The sequence below is a fragment of the Ambystoma mexicanum genome, chromosome 2q (genome assembly GCF_040938575.1).
Source record: "Ambystoma mexicanum isolate Mex_15411 chromosome 2q, UKY_AmexF1_1, whole genome shotgun sequence".
In the NCBI taxonomy this organism is placed as follows: domain Eukaryota; kingdom Metazoa; phylum Chordata; class Amphibia; order Caudata; family Ambystomatidae; genus Ambystoma; species Ambystoma mexicanum.
The window spans coordinates 307566754-307590288 of record NC_090924.1 but is presented as its reverse complement, the minus strand read 5'-3'; the positions used below and the strand labels follow the sequence as shown (position 1 = coordinate 307590288).

Sequence of the window (23535 nt, the reverse complement as noted above, 5' to 3'; positions counted from 1 at the left end):
AATTATTTACTTTCCTGTGTTGTTATGAAGTCCTGTGCTTTTTAGAGGGGCTGTGGGATTCCTAGGGTTAACAGATTTGTAAACAATAAGACGTCATAGAATTATTCACGATGGTGGCTTCTCTCCTGAGAATGGCTCTTCCTAGTTCTGTACGCAGTCCTCCATTAGTGTTATCGCTCAACACCAATCCCTGTTTTCAGGTGAGGTTCGAGTGCTTTGGTGGGTAGGTGATTGTTCAGAGTGTTTCTAGTTCATAGTGTCCATTTACAATGGTTTACAGAGTGCATACATGTCCCATCACGCATTTCTTTGAAAATTGTATGACCAGATGCCTCAACACCCTGAAGAAAATTCTCGAACGAAGAACGGTTACAGCAAAGTAGTACAGTAGACTGGACCATTTCCATCAAGCCTAAAAGGGGAGCCTTTACCACAACTAAACCATTTTTGCCTTTACTAATTTTCTGTAAAAACTTGCACCCCTGGATAGTTTGATTTGTGAGGTTTTCCTGCCAAATACTATTTCATGTTTTTATGAAAAAGAAAGCAACTCCTTCCCACGTGTGCGTACATGCAGGCAACGTCCACCAACATTCTTCCAAAGCAGGAAATGGCAGCCTCCGCCTGGAAGAGGTGCTTATGACGTAGTGCTTCCTTTTCTTAATTCTCTGATTCCTCCCGTGTCAGAGTGCATCCCACTGCGACTCAGGCCTGTCAGAGAGTTCTGCTACAGATACAAATGTGTCCAAAATGTGCCCCATTTCAGGCATGTTGCTCTGACTGAATTAATATTTCCCCAATGAAGAGAGTGGGCTCTGGTGCTGCCCACACGCTGACTCGAACCGTGACTTTGGTTCAGGAATTGTAACTTTATACATTGAATGTAAACTGTCGCGCTCATGTTATTTACGTACGGTATGCCGGTGAGAATAAGATCAATCAATGGGATTTTGAAAGCAACATGCATTTGAGTGTGTTTACACCTTTTAGGTTTTGTGTTTATCGGGTTTGGGACTTCAGTTATGAAAAATCAACTATTCCAGTCAATCCAAAATAATGTTATCAATATATTTATTTTTGGATTCCAAACATACTGACTCCAGAAAAATTAATGAAATGCGCACAACAAGTTGGTTCAAAATACATAGTTAATAACATACATAAATACAGGCTTAAAATGTGTCCACTGCTTATTTGCTTCTGTGTATTGCATTGGGTACACACTTCTTGAGTGATAAGCACGACCTAAAAGTGCAAATAGGCAACTCTTCTTTGCTCAAGACGTAAACATTTAAAAATGGATGAAAAATACATAAAAGAGACATACAAAATGAAAGTAAAGACGTGTTGCTAATGCAATACCATCAAGTTGCGTCTGAGTGCAACTCCTCATCTATTTACCAGCCACAACACAATACAAAAACTCTTCACAAACAACAACCTGAGATGTATCTTCTTAATATAGGTTAGGTATCTTTCAGAGCCTGTCAATGCTTGCGCATCAATTACTAAATCCTCATTCATGGCTTCTGTTAGAATTCAGAACTTCCCTTTTATAGTTAACGCTACATTTGAAGGACGTTCGATCAGATAGTCCAACCAACCACCCAGACCTAGGGCATGAGATATTTTTTTGTGGGTGTTTTCTTATCGTGTTTCGTGCTTCAGTCCACGCTCTGAGCACAGGGCTGGGTTTTGAACCCATGCTGCTGGGTGATGTTCTGTTTCCCGGACAAGTCCATTGCCCCTGAGCTATCCTCCTTAAAGGCAGCTGATAAATCATCTTTAGATCTTTAGAGCAGCCTCAAGAAGGCAAACGACCGCTAAAACAGAGCTCTGGAGCGCAGTCTAGGACTGCACCAAATAGAGCACCATTGAAGCAAAGGAATGAAAGACTTTCTAACCTCCATGCATATGATTTCCAGTTCTTCATGTACATCGCAGATGGGGTTACATTGGGGGTACCGAATGCTGTTCGGAATGGGAATCTCAGCAACGTGCCGTGGGGGCGATCGCCATCCACCAGATTCCATATCAATGATTGGCAATAGCAACTTTGTTTGCATATATTGGCCATAATATCTGCAGGGTGACTTAGAAGGCGGTGGCCAAACCGAATAGAACATTGTTTTGCTTTGTTGGTTGACATGCTCATGCCAGTTACCAATGGGTAAACCATAACTGGTAGACAGGGGCAGGATGCAACTCCTCACATCAAATTTCCACTTATGGCAATTGGGTTTCTTACATAACAGAGGGCCGAGAAATGTATGTTTAGATTCCCCAGCAGTGGTCTGGAGGCCTCGGAAGGCGTATAGCCAGTAAATCAACCAGTGGTAGAAGTGTACCAAAAAAAGTAGTGGAACTGTGGTCTCGGCAGGGAAGGGGGTAGGCGGAAGCATAGTGCAACATGTGACATGGTGTTGCAGCCCGTGCACTGCAATAGACTAAGTGACTGGTAACTAAGGCTCCTATTAAAACATTACAATTGCACAGGGACACACATGGACAAATCCTCTATAGAATGGTAATATGGTTGTAAAAAGTAGAGGAATGGTAAACAGAACAAAATAAAAGTAGTGGAACATCGCTCCCGACCGTTCCCGCTCACTTCTATCACTGAAATCAACGAATGAATGCTTGCAAATCTTTATGTGTTCTAGATACGAATGCTACGTCAAACACATATCATAGTGGTGTGGCTTGGCTCACACCTATTTGTGGCGCATCTTCTGTGAGGTCTTTGCATTCATTGGCTAAAGAATTAAAATCAAAATGGAAAAGGAATAGTGCCGGAAACTATGCTTGTCATGTTCTTCCTGATTACAGGGAATCCATAAATCAACATACTGTAAGTGCTAAAGTGTACAGATGCTGTCATATTCAAAATGAAACTGGGTTTTTATATCGTGGTCCAGGCTCCAGTCCAAGCTCTAAGCAGACAACCAGGTTTTGAACTCATGCTGCTCAGCGATGTGCTGTTTCCAAGACAAGTGCGCTGCCCCTGATCTATCCTCCTAAAAGGCGGTTGATGAATCAATAAAAGTGATCTACATTGGGGAACAATTTGCAACAGTGTATTTTCAGCACAGTAGATGTAAATGAAGGGCCTGCTCTTGAGGAGCCAGTCCTTGCTTGAAAATACATTGCAAATCCTCCTCCAACTTCCTGTCACCCACCCACTGTTGGAGACAGGCCAGTGGGAGCTAACCACATATTTTGACAGCCGAATCGGGCACCAATTTAATCGGGCACCAATTTAGCGTGATAATAGGCAGTGGGTGACTTGTCATCCTTCTAGAAAAGAGAGTCAATAGTAACTGCCTTCGATGTATTGGGCTTTCGGCCTGCCGAAAAGACTACATAACACACATGTCTCAATATGAAGGCATACAGTTGCTCGTATGATTTATACATCGCATGGGAGCTCCATTGGAACCGTCGCTCTTGCATTTGCTTGGCTTCCAAAGGCACTATTCACTTCCTTTGGGGTATAGATTGCTACACAGTGTAAGGGGAGAGCAAATGTGGAGCAACACAAACACGCCTTATTGATATCTGGCATGCAATTCTAAATACCTGAGAGTTTATTGACCAATTGCTCAATTCTGAAATGTCAATCTTGTTCAAACACATCCCCAATACCTTCAGCAATCAGTGACTAGAATTCGGAAGCAGCCCTTTCATCTCTGGAGGTTAACAATGTTTGACAAACATCCTGCCTCAGGACTGCATTCCCATTGGCCTATCTTGTTTTATAGTTACTCCTCTTTTGTGCCAAGATGTCTCTGATAGGTGAGGTCCTCTTCAGAGGCGTCGACATATCCCGTTTTGCAAGCCTGAGCTTTTCATCACACCACCCTTTTACGTGCTTACGTTCTCAGTGAAAGAAGCCCTTTTGTTATTGCCTCAAAATAAGTCATTAGTTGGTCATTCTCGAGATCCCCTGAACTCGATAAGAAACCTTCATTGGCAGACGTTATGAAATACTTAGTGATGCTGAGTGGATTACCATGTCCCTAACTTAACCTTCGTTTATTGGTCGGTGGCTTCACACTGCTCTTCAATTTACCTCAGGTAGTGGGTATTTGGCATGAAATAATTAGTAGCTCATCATCTCAACACAGTGTACCACCTCCATAGCGCACTCTAGCAGAAAATCGAAAAACGGAACGTAATCGATGGTGCTATGTTTAGCGATGGTTGAATGTGGAAAGGCAGTGGCCTTATCCAAGATGGCTCTTCTAATCAAGGTTCTGCGTCCCAACTCTGCCATCCGATTATTAAGCCGATGACCTATTTGGTCTATGTTGCTGCCCTGCATCAGGTAGTGGGAAGGGCCCTGGCCATTTCCCCCAAGTAGCCAGTATACTGTCTTCCAACTCACCAACGTCTTGCCCAAAATCAACCCCCAAGATCAAACATTGGCCAGATGATGAGTTGTCTTTAACTTCTCAGGCATAGCTCCCAAGGAGAGCATTCTGCTTCCAAACAGGGGCATTGTTCCTCGTTACGTCCCAGGTGGCCACTGTCAGTCGCGTATTCTGTTCAGGCATGAGCAAAGTAGCCTGGAAATAACTTGAGTCCGTTACAAAAGGCCTGGCTCAGCAGTGCTGAGGACACCTGTGCAGGTAGACCTAAAGAATTATTTGCTCACTAGTGCTTTCAAGCTACCTCGTGTGATGAAGTAGAACTAAGACTGAATCTGCACGGAAGACCCCAGATCCCCACTAGTGGTATTTCATAATATGTGCTAATGGAGCAAACCCGATCTCCATCGCCAAGGTTACTAATCAGGCCAGCAGCTATGTTTACGTTCTCCGGCCAAATGATTTGCAAAGGAGGAGTAAACTAGTGTGGATCCAGTGGGGCTCTGCACTGAGCATCTCCACCTACTGCCTTCTTCAGTTGGTCAATTTCCTGCAACCTGGCTGATATATCAACTCTATTTAGACAAACTGTTAGATATTTCTCTCCTGTGAAGGATGTGAAGAAACCTCTATGGACAATGTCAGCGCATGTTATCTTGTCCAGGTGAAAAATGACCCCCATAATTGCTTATATGATTAGTGGGAATCCGCGCGTGTGGAGCATTAGCTTGCACCATTGTAACTATTCCTTTCTACATTCTTGTGGATACTTGGCCAACTATCCATTGAACAATGAAATGATCTCATCCATGTACCTCCAGTTCTAGATATTATGTCAGCAATAGATAATACGGTACTCTCTACGGCCCGACAAATGAGAGAATTTCCTTGCATATGACTGAGCTGTGGTGCCCTCCTCAAGAAATAGTGTTCTCCGAGAACGCAGGGCCATTTTAATTTCAGGGAGCCATATGTAACCAGCCGTGCAAGTGCCATTTGCAGACCATGCTTTTATATGATCAAAGGCATGGAAGTTGTTGGCTTGAACATTTTTGGGCACCGACTGCAATGCACTTGAATTGAAATTCCAAAAAGTGGTTTAGATGGGAGTTGTGTGGTCAACCGGGCAACACGTGTTTTATGTCAGCATGAGCAAGGCCCAATTATTAATTCATCAGTCGCCTCACCCTTTTTCTGAACTCCGCACGCCCCTTATGATAAAATAAAAGACATACTAAAATTTCAGATTGAGCTTGTGTAACATAAACCCACCTGTGCAACAACGTCTGTGCAACAAGGTGTAGCAAACGTATACTACCATTTATGGTATGCTAGTAAACCAAATGTGAAATGAAAAATCATCATAAATGTTCCATTTTGACAGTTCAGGCAGAATTTAGCTATCCACGTCCTAGTTCTGAAATTACAAAAATAGAACAAATGTGTTCCAAAGTAACATTATTTCCTTATTTAGCACAAAATGAAAGTCCAAGTTCATGTTATCCAGGCATGTGTAATAGTGAAATATGTCACCGTTTTTTCTACCAAGACACTTGCATTTTATGAAGCATGTTTGACCAGATTTCACAGCTTTCAGACACACGATCCTTTTTGCTTCAGGTTGGACTGGGAGGTGCGGGGGGGGCGTGTCCTCCTCTGGGCACAAGGGTAACATGAACTGTGGCAAACAATGGTCCTTGTGAACGCTTCTGTCTTCGAGCCTATGCCCAGAGTCTGCACGGGCTACTTACAGTGCGATACTTGATCTTCCTGATATGCAAATAAATGTGTTCTCTGGCAGGTCAAATGGTCCAATCAAAGCAGTTCCTTCACAAACATTTCCAGCATTGAAAAAACATATATGGTACGGTAATTCATGAATACTCTTAAGTGATGAGTTTTAATTGCACCTTCGTCCAAACATTTGGACATGTGGTGCATACCCGCCTCTCAGTGTGCCCGATTCATGGAATATTTGCCCGGTTCAAATTGAATTTGCACTGATGTTAATGTTAAAGGGATGGTCTAGTAAAATTTCCAACACAATAACGTTGTATTTATGTTTGCGGTCGCTTCAAAAGCGACCGCAAACATAAATACAACGTTTTTAAAGCTGCAGTTCTCCTCCAGCCCGGAAAACTTAGAAAAAAAAACGCAGCTAGTGCTTATTTTTTGTAAAAAAAATAAATAGCACTTACCGAGATTCAGCTGCAGCTTTCCTGCTCTGGTCTCCGGTCCGCGTCCTCCGAGTCCCGGCACTAATGAAGGGAAAGCCACCCAGCGGTAGACTTTGTTTACTACAGCTGGCTGGCTTTTCCTTCATTAGTGCCGCAAAAGCAAAAGCCAGCACAGGAGGGCCTCCATTTCACAAAATGGCGGCGCCCCTGTGCTTGCTTTTTCGAATTTTGAGCTTGAATAGCTCAAAATTTTACATAGGAAGTTTTAAAACGGAGGATGCTAGTATTTTTTTTTATGTGGCCTATCTATTTTTTAAATAAAAATTTTTACTAGACCATCCCTTTAAAGGATATTTGTACCGCGCACTATCACCACCGGAGTGGTCCCCTGGCGCATATGATGAAAAGTGACTTTGCACTGCCGACACATGGAACCGTGCAAAGTGTATTTCTGCAGTGCAAAGTCAGCGCATAGTCATTTTTGCACTACAAAATGACTTTGCCCGGATTTTGCTCTGCAAAAATACACTCTGCACGGTTCCATGAATCAGGGTTTGTGTTGGCAGTGCAAAGTCACTTTTCACCAGTGCAAATTCACTTCGAACCGGGCAAATATTCCATGAATCAGCCCAGTGAGTCTGCACTTAGCATGTTCGGACCCTGTGGCAGGCCCACCTGCCTTTCATCTCTCTGAGATGGATACTTTAAATACCATTAACAATGGGATAATAATCACAGATGTTATAACTGCATTTTCGAAGCGAGAGAAATCCGGCATGCAGTCTTATATAAGAACACACATTGTTACTGTGTGATATATTGAGAAAAAAAAAACATTAAAGAGAGATGAAAACCTTTTAGTGAGTCCCACTGTTGCTGGATTAGTAGACTAGCCCAGCACTGGCGTGTGCCCAGGAGGGGCATCAGGGTAAGGCGCTTAGGGCGGATTAGTGATCTTCATCTAATGCCAATATGGACGAATGTGTTCACACCATTTTAAATCATTTGCTATTTTGTTGAAAACTATTTTATGGCGCAACGAGGGAGTTCTGGTAACCCTGGAGGCTTTGGAAAATGCCTCCTGCAAGCTGACGTCAGAATCTGTGTATGGCAAGGACGCCATTTGCGGGTCGCGCCTGCGACCCCTGAACTCCCCCTTGCCAGCCCTGTGGTCTCCCTTGCTACCCCTAAAAGAAGGACAAAAAAGAAATACTTAGTGTTTTTTTAATTTTTTTTAAAGACACTCCTGGGCTATGGCCAGTGCCATGTGGCTCTTTGTTTCTGGGGTGGCGGGCTTTCTTGTTCCAGGCTCTTAAAAAAACTGTGGGTTCCACAGACCTGCAGATGAACTGGCCTGCTATTAAATCTCACTTACCAGTTTAATGGTGTCCACTACAGAGTGTCATTGTCTTTCTGACGCTGAGAACGTTCGTACATGTAATTGCTCATGTTACTATAGCTGGTGAGATAGCTATAGCTGTTAATATAGCTCAGTGGGATGAGCGCTCGCTGCTTCGATGTGTTTGTGATTGTCAGGTTGCAGGTTCAAATCTCGGCAAAGGCCACATCACCCTTCCATCCTTCTGAGGTTGATAAATGAGTACTAACACGGGTAGGGTCATATTGTCTGTATATTTGTTCTATATAAAGTGCGTAAGTGCTATATAATAACTTATCCTTTATCACAGTAATTTGGTAATATTGGCCTATACACACTGATATTAACGACGCATATGGTGATACATTCTTGTATGAAATGTATATCACATTACAGTGATAGTGTACTTAGGAACCATGTTATGTGATGGCACTTACTGTTTTGTCAAGGGGTGAAGGCCGTGTTCCATCGCTTCCCGTGATGTCACTTTGGGGTGGGGTCAAATGACAGCACTTCCCGTGATGTCATCAGAGGTCAAGCCTCCTGTGATGTCATTTTCTCTACCCCTGGCATTTTGGTGAAATGACGTCCCTGGTGTATGGCTGCGCAGGCGTCCTCTTTTCATGTTACGCCCTGCCCTCAGTTTCCATGACTGCGTGTAGCTTCCTTCTAGAGTTGGCTTTTTCATATTTCTGCGGGTCCAAACGTATTTAACGCAACACGTGTGGATGTTCTTTTTCTGACTGCTTCCCTGGGTAACGAGCCTGGGATATGTAGAAATTCAAGGGTTCAAAATGGCGTTGCTCTGGCAACTCTGTTTGGTCAATTCTGCATATGATTTCATGTTCAGATGTGCAATGTTTTCAACTCCTTTGGGCATCCCCAAAATAAAAAAACGCGGAATCAAATGTTGCTCATCTTTGCACCAAGCATGCTCGTTTCAACGGGTTGCAATATTTTATGTTATGTTATGTGACATTTGAGAGTGCCTAAGCTATTGTTTTGGCCTCGAAGCACTTTGTGTTGTCTCGGACTCAGCAGACCACAATCTGACCAATAAGAGGTAACGCGCTACATTGAAACACAAGTTACGTGATGTATAAGCGCCTTTCAACTGCACCATAAATAAATAAAATAAATACATTGCAAGTAAAGGACATTCAAAGGTGAGCTGTACGTTATAATTTGCAAGAAAATGACAATTGCTTTAGCAGAGATGACTAGTGCTGTAGTGTTTAGCAGTTGTATGTGCTGGGTGTGGGATGCAGTGTGTTTTGCTAGGCCAGTGACTAAGTGATTGCTGGCATGAGAGCCGAATTTGGGCGTAGGTGTAGATGCACCCATATGGGGCCATCGCACTTGATGGTGGAGCGAGCAGCATGTAAAGACAGGAATAAAGTGACTTACTGCATCTCTGGGCTCTGCAATTACATGTTAAACTGTGCGTTAAAATCCACTGCATGCCTATTCGGTGGAACTTGTCTAGTTCTCACAACTGCAGGAGAATTACTTTCTAAGATGATAGTGACATGTTAAACAGCATGGGACATTGCAGGCATATTCGAGGTCAGCAGCTCCTCTGCCTCCTTCTCTCTCCCGCTCTCTAGTTCTCTCTCTCTCTCTCTCTCTCTCTCTCTCTCTCTCTCTCTCCCTCTCTCTCTGCCTCCCTGCCTCCCTCTCTCTCGCTCTTTCTCTCTCTCTCTTCCCCCTGTCTTTCTCGCTCTCTTTCTCTCGCGCTCTCCCCTCTCTCTCTCTCTCTCGCTCTCTCTCCTCTCCCTCTCTCTTTCTATTTCTCTCTCTTCCACCCTCTCTCTCTTCCTCCTCTCTCTCTCTCTCTTCCTCCATCTCCTTCTATCTCCCTCTCTTCCCCTCTCTCTCTGCCTCCCTCTCTCTCGTTCTTTCTCTCTCTCTCTCTCTCTTTCCGTCTCTCTCTTTATTTCTTTATTTCTCTCTTTCTCTCCCTCCTCTCTATCTCTCTCTTTCTCTCTCTCCCCCTCGTACCACACCCCTCTCTCCCCCTCTCTCTCTCGCTCTCTCTCCTCTCCCTCTCTCTTTCTATTTCTCTCTCTTCCACCCTTTCTCTCTTCATCCCCCCTCTCTCTCTTTCTCTCTCTATCTCTCTCTCTTCCTCCGTCTCTTTCTCTCTCCCTCTCTTCCCCGTCCCCTCTCTCTTTGCCTCCCTCTCTCTCGTTCTTTCTCTCTCTCACTCTCTCTCTCTCTCTTTCTTTCTCTATCTCTCTCTTTCCCTCCCTCCCCCTCTCCCTCCCCCTCTCCCTCTCTCTCTTTCTCCCTCGTTCTCTCTCTCTCTCTCTCTCTCTGTCTCTGTGTCTATTTCACTCTATGGGCCTCATTACGAGGTAGGAGGTAGCCATGGTGCTATTGGCACCATGCCTACCCCCTTACCATATTCCGGGTCTGGGTTCTCGGAATAGGGACTTACCGGGTCATTCCAACCTTGGAGGACGCGGTAAGTCCCCATTCTGAGAACCATTGCCCATTCCCGTTCGAGCCCCCATAGGGCTCAATGGGAATGGGGATGGAGCTAATTAGCTCCCTGGTTCCTTAGCGGCTCCCGCTTAGCAGGACCCGCTAAGGGATCTCGGAATACGGAGGTAAGGGGTTAGCGGCACCAGCATCCTTACCGGTGTCGGTAACCCCTTACCTCCAACCTCGTAATGAGGCCCTATGTCTCTGTCTTCATGTGGGCGGGAGTCCTGTTGTCAAGTGCACATGTACTAGAGCCATGCCATCTGTTGATGACAGCTGCAAATTAGCCCAAAGCTCAAGCATTTGCGCCAAGTTAAGGTCGTTCTCTATAGTGCAGTGATTTGAGCTTGCATGGGCCACCTATCGGCCCAAGTAAGTGGTCACTCAAAGATGAGGTAGACCATATCATCATGTTGACGGTCCGGATGACCAATCCATCTACATTGACCCTCAGGGCTTGTCTTGCCTCAATATCCCTGAACTCTATTCATTCCTACAGCAACAGTGACTACATCCTATCTGAACAATGGTGAACAAATGAACCCATGCCCTTTCCAAGGAAGTTAAAAAGATGCTTGCAATCTCATGATGACGGGGATGCATATGCCTGGACTCCACGCAAAGCTTGGCTGCCCGAGCATTCCAAGGAGATCATGAGAGGTGCCAAATGAGAATTCTCCCCAAAAATTGTTGTCCATTGGAAACTCCACATAGCTATGATTTCAGCACAGTAGACCATGCTAAATGACCTATCTGATTCCAAGTAACCTCACAAATAGTCCAAGGGGAATCCCCATTTTGATCAACAGGTATGGTCAGTTTTTCTGTACTTTTTCTCGCACCTGTCTCCTCCCGATAGTGATGAAAACATTGAACTAATTCAAGTGACTATGATTCTCATACCTCTGCTGTGATTAGGCCTATGGTGGTACCAAGGCCTTTTTCATGTGTCGCACGAGCCTCACCGGAGGCTTCCTTTAAGCCAGACCTGCTTTGCAGGATGAATCGCAGCTTATAACCTCCCATCCTCCCATCAGTGATCTTAGCTGTAGAGGTCTTCGATGCATCAACTATGAACACTGAAACCTGCCACATGTCTGGGCTTGGCCCTGCCACCCCTTGGGAAGAGGAGGTATTAACTATTCTTCTCTGTTTGGCAAAATATGGCTTAAAGTCTCCATGAGCGGTCATGGCTGCTAAATGAAATCCTCTGACCATGTCGCTTTATACCCCGATTCAGGGAATTAGAGATTTCTTGGAGGGGTTGAGAAATGTCTACACCATGCAAGAAAGCCACCCCCTCCTTCGGAAAGGAATGCTGTTTTAGACAAATGAATTGGGCCTTTTTTAACCTATATATAAATCAGACTTCCAACAACTGTTTTGGAATATGGCATTTTGGTAACCAGAATGGCATACAGGAAATAGGTACCCTGTGCCCTCTATAAGGATATAAAGTATTTCAAAGCAACAAACCTCCCCTAAAAACACACAAAAGTCGCCTTCCTAAAACCTTTTCACACTTTTTAGGTAACCAGCCTCTTTGCCTGACTTTGTTTTTCACTAACACATCTTCAATATGGAAGAACAATGCTCTATGCTAACGGTTATACATTGTTTGATCAGGTAAATTTGCTTGAGGTTGAGTTGTTTGCAATTCTTTTATTTAAACAAATTTAATTGCAAATAAAATTCGGGGGGAGACCGCCCGCACCAATCCTCCCTCCTTCAACTCCAATCATTATTAAATACCTAAACCCACCACCCCATATATATTTGCAAGGAAATGTGTTACACAATTGCAAACAGGTGGTCCTAGAGCAATGAACGAGAAATCAAGAGCATGCAGACCATTGTGTGTCCTGCAATAGCCTCCAGAATGGTATAACGTTCTTTCATTGGCTAGTGCAATTTCGCTGTTTTTTTTTTACTAGTACATTTAACTGAAAAAACTCAACGAAATATATATGGGGAGTTGGGAAAGTATATCTAAGCGGTGGTGAGGTCGGGAATAGGTCAAAAAGAATAGGCGATTGGGGGCTGTGGGTTGGAACCCCCCAAAAATGAAAATACATCAATTTCAATGAGGTTTTTCAGTAAACCATACCCGTAAAAAATCATCGAAATTGCACCTGTCGATGAAATGACATCGAACCTCCAGAATTACCTGCTTCATCATTACAGTCCTTCAGCATTATAGCTAGAACAGTGTCTAGTATACAGACAATCTAGCTTGCGCGTTTAAAATGGGAAAATATTTGGCCTTTCATCCAGACGCTCCTGCTGCAAAGCAAGGAGTAGGGCTAGGGCTGTAAGGATGACATTGACACAGGTGACCTACCATTGCATTGTACCTTACTCTTTAAAACAAATATGTGATATTTCCGTAAATCGTGTCATGATAATAGGGCATGGTCATAGATCCGAAAGGAAGCCATGCTACAGAAAATGTTACACTAGCAGAAAACAGTCACCAAAAGGGCCAAGGCAATCACCCGCAGACAGTGAATGGTGTCTAACTGATTACAGTTGCATATATCCAGGTTGTAGCGACGCATATTTTACAAATATTCAAATAAGGAATAAACAGGTTCCCCATGGCTGTTCTGTGTATTTGACAGAAGGATATATTGCTTGTAATGATTGTCTCTTTATTTATTTACCAGTCTGGGAGAAATGTTACATTTGATATGATTGGTTATTTATAAAGTGCTTAATACCCAGAAGTTTCTAAGCGTGGACCCGGGGATCGAACCTGTGTCGCTCTGCGTCGTCTTGCTTCCAAGACGAGCGCATTGCCCCTCAGCTATCCTCCCGCATCACTTGTTCTTTCTTTTATTAAGTTTTGACGTATAAGTCTAGCTCTTAAATAGTATAGCCTTTTGTTGTAAAACACCTTTTTCTGCCAGATAAAGGGAACAGCAATGGAGGCTATATTCACCCAAATGTATGCCATCCTGATTATGGGATGTTATAAGGGGGAATATGTCTGATGTGATGATGTAGAGCATTTGTCTGAGCACATCTTCACCAGAACTGGGAGGATAGCTCTGGCGCAACGTGCTTGTCTTGGAAGCACAGCAACACAGAGCAGCCCTGGTTCTAATCCTGTTGTCATGCTTAGATTAATAGATTACAATTAATTAGTTCTCCATTTAATCTTTGCTAGTGATTGAAGGGAAACCACCACCAACTGTTTCTACATGAAATCAAATTCCAGGAAGCAGAGGAAATGGCTTCAAAGATGTCACTTGTATAGAGTGCAGGGTCTGTAAAATGTCCCGAATCTTACATTTCGTTAGTGTTATTGATTCTAGAGTACTCAACTTGTTAATAGAGCCTCAGATGAGGTGCAGTATAAAATGCAGTTGTGCCTTTGTTTCAATGCAGCTATGTCTCATGTTCTCAAACACATTCCCTTCTTTGTGTGCTTGTAGGAATCCTGCTGACATGCAGTCATGCAGCCGCCGTCAATGATACAGTAAGTTTACATTTCCTTGTTCTAATGTTGCTTCTCTCAGGATATCAAAACTTGAGAAAATAGCGATTGTTTGTAAAAGAAAATGTGCGTCGTTAGTTAACTATCTTTAGGTATATCTATCTATCGATCATTCTTTTTTTGGATCTCTCTATCTATTTGCCGTTGGGTATATCTATCTATTTTGAGCATAGCTATCTATCTGTTTATCTGTGTTTGGATCTCTAGCTATCTAGAAATCTATTCTTTTGATATTTATATCCGTCTATCTTGGTTTGCCATATCTTTTTATTTATTTATCTATCTGCCTTGGGTCTCTCTAGCTATCCATGTATCTGTCTATCTATCTATCTTTCTATAGCCATACATACATCTATTTATCTATCTGCCTTGGATCTCTCTAGCTATCCATGTATCTGTCTATCTATCTATCTTTCTATAGCCATACGTACATCTATTTTATCTATCTGCCTTGGATCTCTCTAGCTATCCATGTATCTGTCTATCTATCTATCTTTCTATAGCCATACGTACATCTATTTTATCTATCTGCCTTGGATCTCTCTAGCTATCCATGTATCTGTCTATCTATCTATCTTTCTATAGCCATACGTACATCTATTTATCTATCTGCCTTGGATCTCTCTAGCTATCCATGTATCTATCTATCTATCTATCTTTCTATAGCCATACGTACATCTATTTATCTAGCTGTCCTTGGGTATCTTCATCTACCAGTTTATCTTTCTCTTTCCTTGGGTGTTTCTATCTAGCTATCTATTTGTCTCTGTATCAGCCTTTATTTAGATCTATTTATCAATCCATCCGCCATGGCTCTCTCTGTAGCTCCATCCATCTACCTCTCTTTCTCCTGCTTGTGACCTAGGGAAGCCTGGTTAGTTTGGCACCAACAGCTACCAGGAGCTACTTTTGGCTCCCCAGGCCAACTGATGCCAAACAAACACACACTTGTGAACTTAACTCTATGCATTGGGAAAATCTATAAATAAACATTATAACACACACATATATATGCATTTAAAGCATACGGGGTCATAACAATAAACAAAATGTTAAATTTGCATCTTATGTTGAAGTTAGATTTGGAGAACGCAATGTACTAGACCCTGGTTCCCCAGTCGTAGCTCCTGCTCACTGGTTGATGCCGGATAACAAAGTTCTGCTTTTTGGTCCCGCTTATCTAATCTTAATTTCAACCCCTGTATATATCATTCTATCTATCTCTCTCTCTCTCTCTCTCTCTCTCTCTCTCTCTCTCTCTCTCTCTCTCTCTATCTATCTATCTATCTATCTATCTATCTATCTATCTGTCTGTCTATCTGTCTGTCTGTCTGTCTGTTTGTCTGTCTGTCTATCAATCTATCTATCTATCTATCTATCTATCTATCTATCTATCTATCTGTCTATATGTCTGTCTGTCTGTCTGTCTGTCTGTCTGTCTATCAATCTATCTATCTATCTATCTATCTATCTATCTATCTATATTTGAGTGTATGCATCTAGCCATCTCTTTTTGGGGTAATCTGTCTGTCTCTATATCGGTCTTAGTCACTCTATATATCCGTCTGTTTGTCTCTGCCATATATCATTTTATCTGTGTACCTATCTTTGTGTGTGTCTATCTGTGCATTTCGTTTGGATCCATCTATGTGTTAATCAATATCTATCTATAAATGTGTGTATCTTTGTTTCTGTCTGCTTGCCTGTCTTGGGTCTCTCTCTCTCTCTCTCTCTCTCTCTCTCTCTCGCTCTCTCTCTCTCTCTCTCTCTCTCTCTCTCTCTCTCTATCTGTTCTCTCTCTCTCTCTCTCTCTCTCTCTGTCTGTCTTTCTGGATGTCTGTCTTTCTGGATGTCTGTCTCTCTGTTGTCTGTCTGTCTTTCTGTTTGCCTGGAGCCTCTATCTATGTATCGGTCTGCTCTTGTTTTATCTATCTAGCTATCTGGCTTAACCTAACGTGTGGGCTCCCCATTCCCCCCTCTTCTATGCTATCTTTTCCCCCTCTTTTTTATATATCCGTTCCATCTTCCCCCATGAAGTGGAGTGTGCTCTGCAGTAGTCTAAGATCGATTTATTTATTTATTTATTTATTTATTTATTTATTTGAAATTATTTATTGTTTGCTTGTTAGGCACTCATACAGGAAGTAAATTCTGTTTCAAAGCACCCACAGGGCAACAGGGAGGGGCCAAGGGAATGAGAAACGATTAAAATACATACAAAAATACTAAATACAGTGGGGGGGTGAACCTGCTATGCCTTGTGAGTATTTAGAACGTGCAAGGGCAGAAGGGAGGGGGAATGGGACAGATGCTGTGGTGCTCATGGGTGAGTAACAGGTGAAGTGCAATGTAAATTAAGTGCAAGCCTCCAGGGTGGAAGGTGAGCCGAGGCAAGTGCCGAGGATAGACAGAAGCGGGGGGCGATTCAGTGTGTGAGGTCTGGGCCCTGAGGGTGCATAAGGGCCCTGAACACCAAACAAGGAACTGTGAGATTAGCAGAGCATAGTGGGGGTGGGGGGGGGCGAGGGGATAAAGAGGAAAGTCTTGAGCAGCTTCTGTAATTTAAGAAAATCCTGGTCAAGACGAAGAGGGAGGGGTAGGCTGTTCCAAAGAAGTGAGCCAGCGGAGGAAAGCGATCGACCTCCTGCCCTCTGTTTAGACGCTTTACTCACAAAGAGTTGGTGCCAGAGGAGCGCAGAGGTCTAGAGGGGGGCTATTTAGTAAGAGAGTGTTGCAGATAGTGTAGGGTTGTGATGCCTCCACCTCTTGATTTTGGGGCACTGCCCCGTCTGTGACTCCCATTCCTAGACAACTCATTGTTGCCTCTCACCCCTGCTCCTTTGTCATTTTTTCTCCTTTGACGTTCCCTGATGTTGGCCACAATTCCAGACCCTTGCCCCCTGCCCCAGATCTGTGCCAGACACTGCACATGATTTTGCACTTTGGGGTCTTGGCCCCTGGTCTTCTTTGTTCTTGTACGAGATCTCTCCCTTGGACCCCTCTGCTCAGCTCCTTTGGGGGTTTTGCTGTTGATTTTCTCTCAGCGTGAATCTCCCTTTTTCAGGTTCGACTAGCCGTCCCAGCCTCACCCGTAAAATCCTCACAAATTACCGGTGCATGGAAAACCGGGCCAGTGAGTCACCAAAGCTCCTCCCTTGCTTAAGACGGGTTCACAGGAGGAGCTATACTTAGTGCTGTCGTTCTACGCCAGCAAACTCAATATTAGGGTGTGCCCGTTGCCAAGCGACCCAGAGATAATTGATGCCTCTCTATTATCAAACAGCACAATGAAAAGAAAAATAAATACATGCAACAGGAGCCTCGCCCCTTAGCAGCATTCCCAAACTGTTGCTGCACCCTGCCCATGCGACACCGATCCCCAAATATTGACCTCTCGTCTGGTTTATGCCAGACTCAGAGCTCTCATAAAACTGCTTGTTGGGCAAATGAAACTCCCACGTGTGTCTTAGTGTCAGCACAACCACCAGATCCTCCTTTACAACGGCAGAGTTTGCCAAGAGCAACAGCTGTATTGCATTGCTGACTCATTTGGCAATTTTATAGTTATAATGTATAGTTGAAGTACATATAGCAAATCATTAGGTCTAGTGGCTCCGTTTGAAACAAACAAACAAAATCCTAGCTTCTCCACCTGACCAAATAGCTTGATCTTGGGCACATCACTTCATTTTGTAGTCTGAAATGCCAGCATTGTCCTCAGTGCTCCCCTGTGATCATCCTCAAGCACTGCTGTTCCCCAGGTTTGGCCTCTGATCATAAATGTGTCTTCAGGCCAAAAAGAGTATGCCTGGCTGCCTGGACTGGGTGTTTATGTCTGCAATGAGAGCCCAAACTCAACCCATGGGGTCAGGACTGCACTTATCAGCAGCCTTACTCTTCCTTCACCCCCTGCAATCACACCTCCCCCTGATGTAATCAGGAAGGGGCACTGACTACTGGTCTGTGAGCGGATCATCTTCAAAATGCTCTCCATCACAAACAAATATCTCTCGAACACTGTGCTTAAATACATCTCGCAAAAACTCAACACAGCTCAATCATCCAGACCTACTCATACCACCTTCGCTCACTGTCCGACTATCCCGAGATTCAGGTGCCCGGAAAGCAGGGGGGATAAGCTTTCCGGTCATTGCAGCCAAGATCTGGAATGCCCTGCCCCCTAACCTAAGGGCAGACCAATCTTACTGGGCCTTCCGCTAGCAGCTTAAGATACTCTTATTCACACAGGAGTCTACTACGACCAAGCTCAGTTCAGAAAATGAGACTATCTTTGTCTCAAACTTTTGTTCTAACTCCTCTGTATTTACCAGGATAAATATGTAATCTGCAACCAGCGCCTTGATGCCCCTGGGATTAGTACACTTTAAAAATGAATAAATAAATAAACAAATTAAGTCATGCCTGATCCCCATTCTACTTCTCCTTCCACCTGTCTAGATCATGACTTTCATACCTCATTTAATACCATTTACATGTACACATCTAGTCTTGAAATGTTGTCCTCCCTGAAGCCCTCTGCATCTATTGAACTCTAGGCGTGCACTATCAATTCCACGTGGAATTCGTTGCCTCTGCCTCCTTAGCATCTAGGGAGTCGCCAGTGAAGCAGAGAAAGCTCTGTGTTCCCCTGCTGTGACATCAAGCCATTGGAATGCATAGCCTTACCCCGTGATGTCATACCAGCAAAATACGACGTTCAGGTGTTAGTTTTATTTTCTGATTCATGCACAATAAATGGACAACACCCTTCTTGCTTTTTATTTGTGGTGGCGCAGAATACTTTCTCACTGGAGGAACGCTGTGCACCCACCCGTGTGCCTTTCCACCGGGACCCATGCCATCACGCAGGGACGCAAGACAGCATCGCAATGCAGAATAACAGGCGTGAATTGTGTACATGAGCGGAGAGCCAGCAACAATCTATCTACAGGTGTGTCATCACCTCATAGCTGCTGTGGCCCGGCTCACTCAGGCCCATACACGCCAGAGTGCCCTCCTTACTGGGACATGGCCCACACACTGGGCCCCTGTATATCCTGCTCCAGGATCACTGGCAGTGCACGACAGGGCCCCTCTAGGAAGGCCTGCTCCATCGAGCAGCCTCCCTACACCAGAGGCCCCTGTGGCTGAGGACTTTGGTAAGGATCTCACACTATTCTCTAGCCGGCAATACTTTGGGATGATCTTAATGGTCCCTTCATCAGTGCACAAAAGTGAGCCGAGGAAAATGTTTTTTTAACATAATTCTAGCATTATCAGTCAGATATGTTTTGGAGGTCCCTGCAAAAGGTGTCAAGGCGCATATGAGGTTCCCACCACCTCAAGTCATTTGAAGCCTTATTTCTATGAGTAAGGCCCTCCGTAGCGAGTGGCCTGCTGCGCTGAAAGAGCTGCAAAGGGCCATGTTAGGATCCGACGCTCCTCTACTCCCAAAGAGCCAAACACCAGCACCAGAAAGGATTGAAGCCATACAGGGACACCACATAGTGAGACGAATAAGACATGGCATTTAGCACAGGCAAGGGACACATGCAAAAGGTGACCATGAATCACTCCAGCGGGGCTTCCGACGATCAGTCTTAAAATGAGCACCAGCAAAAGTGTGCAGGCGGCTGGAGAGGGCATGCACCCCTGTTCGAGCTGTGGAGCGAGTGTCCTCCCATCGCAACATTAGGGGTGTTCTGAAATTCGGCTTCGGGTAAGTATTCAGCCGAATTCTGGCTGAAAATGAGATATTCAGCTTTGGCCGAATACTTAATTTATTATCACCCAAAACCAAATAGTTTCCCCTACAATATACATGAAGTACTGCTTTGACTGCATGCCTGGAATCATTCAGGCGTGTCATGTTTATCCTTTAAAAGGATCATTAAACTCATGCTGCTGTCACTTTTCTGATTGAGTACAGGCTGAGCAGAGGTGCGAAAGTGCAAGCAAAGTCCCTGCCCTTCTTCTGCTGGACAAACAGACTTTAAACTAGTGGTTTGCTGGGCAGCAGTGAGCTGCAGAAAAACTCTCAATATTTTGAATGTATCTCTGATGTCCCCTTTATTTTGCAGTTGAAAACCATTGAGCTGGAACAATAGTTAATGAAATTGCTTTAGAAAAATGGTATTTCTTCTAGACGCTTATTGATTTGCTGATGACCCGTGTGATATATCTGAAAGTTAGAGGTTCAATCCCACCAATTCCCAATCCAAGTAATATAATGAAGTGGATTAATACAGCTGTTGCTGGGATCCCAGAAAGTTCCAAACTTTGAGGAAAATAGATCAGATGGTAGTGTGCCTACAGAAAAGAATTGTACTCAGCCTGCAAGCCAAGGTTACAAAGAAAGTACGATGGCTCAGTGGGAAGTGTGCCTGCGGCAGAGATGTGCTTGCAATATCGAATCATAGGTCACAATTCCTGCCCTCATGTTGCTAAAATGAGTCCCTTTGAATTGTGCAGAAGTGACAGAAAGTGGCTATATATCTGTAACCAAAATGCTGCAGTCTGTGGCAGCCGAAATATTCCCTGCAACATTAGAGAGTTAAAAAAGAAGAGGGATATCTGCGTAATAAAGATGAGGAGATACACGTTTACAATTTAGAAACATTGGACCAAATGGATGTACAAGTGGACAGCATAAGTACAATAAACATGCACATGCCAGGTAAAGATCTAGAAATCAGCACTGTCCCTTCCCTATAGGAAGCTGAGAACCCTGGAGGACTCAGCATTCCCTATGTATTTTTGTATGGGTTATTTTACCATTCCCAAAACAACCCAACATGCCCCACCCAAAAAAGAAAAGAAAATACTATCTATTAATGAAAAGACATTTTTCAAATGACTCATCCCCACTCAGTTCCACGGGTAGAAAGCATGACCTTGGCATCCCAAATGGTTGTATTCAGCAGCACTTCAGCAGGCAGCAGGGGGCTAATTGATGTGATCACTCCTTTTGTGTTTCAGTGCCCTGCTGGAGCCAGAAAGCTAAAGATGGGCAGGCCCAAAACAAGTCGACACATCCCTGTGTTCCATCACAGTGATTGCACACTTGCACACTACACCTTTGGGCTAGTCTTAGTTACCCAGGCCCTGCCCAACACGCACCCATGAATGCACAAAAGTACACTGTGCTGTTATTGAACAGTTTTTGTTTTCAATAATGTATTCCTTTCATTGTTTACACAAACATCTTACAAAGACAAGGGGCCTCATTACGACCCTGGCGCTAATGGGTTAACAGCGCCGTAAAAGGCTGCAGCGTCGTTAACCCATTAGCGCCTTACTACGAGGTCCCTTTGTGGGACCCGACCTGAACGGCTGGTCTAGACCAGCCATTAAAGTAGGGACCCGCAAAGGGACCTTGGTGCTAAGTACGGTACTGCAATTTGCGGTACTGTACTTAGCGCCTTCCCCAGTCCCATTGAGCCCTATGGGGCAAAAATGGGAATGGGGATGGGCCAATGTTCAATGGGGAATTACTGCCCCGCCAACCTTGGAATGGGGTGGTAATTCCCCATTGAACCATGGTGGACCCATTACAACACCGGCACCAACCATGGTGCTAATAGTGCCATGGTTTAGCGCCAGTATCGTAATGAGGGCCACGAAACAGAAAATTGATAAGGAATGGATATGCATATTTTAAAGTATGTTTTTAACTTTATTTATTAAAAAGGTACCTATTCGGCTCCGTATTCGGCTCCAGCCGTATACATGTCCAACAATTTGGTTTTCGGACAAATATTTAAATCTACTATTCGGTACACCCCTACGCAACATTCTCTAAAACGAACAATCAGCAGATCGTTCTTTCATTTGCAAATAAGGTGGACCCTGCCGTCCTTACGTTCGTAGTCGGCTTGCTGAATGTTTTAGTGGGTTCCACGGAATCACCGTTTGCCACTAATCCTCTGCGACCAACTCAGGAAACAAAGCACGACACTGACTGCCAGCCACCGTGACACCAGGCTGCTGCTCCCGCCCTGCCTGACTCCTGCACGAGCCTCGTTGTTTCCTTCCGGTGATGGACACATTGTTTGATGTTTCACTTTCAAACCACAATTATAAGATGAACACAGATGCACATTCAGATAGGATTAAAGACATAATCCAACCGCTCTTAGGGAACTGAAGTGACCGGCTCTCTACCAAGGCGATGTAAAGAAAAGCAAACACAATTTACAAACAAAGTGGTTTCAAGTAATGTGGCCGCTGCGTGTGTGGCTTGGCAGCACGCACTGCATGTGTGGTGTAGTCCCATTTAGAATAGCGGTGTCGCTGCCACGCACCATCACTGCTTGGCCTGGCACGGCCGCACTTAGAACATGTAGCTCTGAAATGCCTTTGCTGTGGGAAAGGCACGATGCACCGGAGTGCGGGAGTGACTGACATACTGACTGAGCAAGAGAGTCAATGAGTGAACACGTGATTTAGTGAGTGAATGAGTCAGTGAGCAAATGCTTGATTGTCCGCGCGAGCGGGTGAGGGATGGAGTATAAGATTGGGTGACTGAATCAGAGAGTGATTAAGTGAGTGAGCAAATGACTGAGCGGTTGAGCAAGTGAATGAGGAGACAAGCAAAATAGTAGATAAGCAAATTAGAGAGATTGAGTGAGAGATCATGCATTTGAGTGGGCAACTGAATGAGTGAGTGAGCAAGTGAGGAAGTGAGCAAAGGATTGAATGAGAAAGTGAGAAAGTGAGTACATGCATTGGTGTGTTCCTGATAGGCAGGTGTGTGGCTGCACATGTGTATCTTATGTTATGTATTCTTACAATGTGCAAGCATTCATCACAAATAGTAACCTTTTGGCACAGAAAGAAGGAACCACAGCGCAAGCCAATAGCACCCATTGAACAAGGCCAGCCAATGGAGCGTTTGCAGGTCTTTAATGAAGAGTGGATGTCCTCTGTGGCCTTTTATGGCAGAGTATCGACATTCTATAAACTAAGGGCGTGCGCAGAGAACGGACTGCCACCGGGACTGCTCTCTTTGGAAAGGATTAACTTACGCAAGCAGAGTAATGGAGGTGTCCAGGAAATGAGAAGTAGCATAGTGCTCAAACCTTTCTAAGCTCACTGTAGGCACTTGGCCATAGCATGCGCGCATTCTCACGGGTACATAAAATCAATTATGTCTTCCCTTGCTAACCATTGGAAAGATCAAAGAGCAGGCATGGCATACTCTAAATGTCCCTATGGCAATAAAAGCCGAGCCGCAGAGTGGCTCCCCTTGTGGTAATGATGGGTGAGGGGCTTTGGAGAACCGAGACGTATGCAGTTTGTGGAATCTAGATGGGATAACACTAGGCCATAAACACTTGCAAACTGTTAGGAAAAAGTCAAAGCCAAAAATCCTTAAGAGAATTTCTAGATCATAGAATCCTTTTTTTTTATTTTTTAACATTGCAGCTATGCGTGGGTCCATCAGTTCTGCATCAGCAAGAAACCCACGACTGTGCACTACCATTTTGGCGTCAGGCCATTCTCCTAGTTGCTGCCCCCTTATTTAGCTCACTATACAGAGGACGTGGACCAACGTGAACCTTCGTCCTTGGAGGATAGCTCAGCGGCAACGTGCTTGCCTTGGAAGCAAGACGACACGGAACC

At 44.2% G+C, this 23535-nt stretch overlaps 1 protein-coding gene across 1 annotated transcript in view; it reads left to right on the top strand.

Annotated features, from left to right (window-relative positions):
- The window catches only part of LOC138569360 (otoancorin-like), a 209496-nt gene that overhangs the window by 35100 nt on the left and 150861 nt on the right, over positions 1–23535 (top strand). The window contains exon 3 of the mRNA XM_069647277.1: positions 13850–13893. Within this exon, the coding sequence (XP_069503378.1) occupies positions 13850–13893 (44 nt within the window). The remainder of the gene's footprint in view (positions 1–13849; positions 13894–23535) is intronic.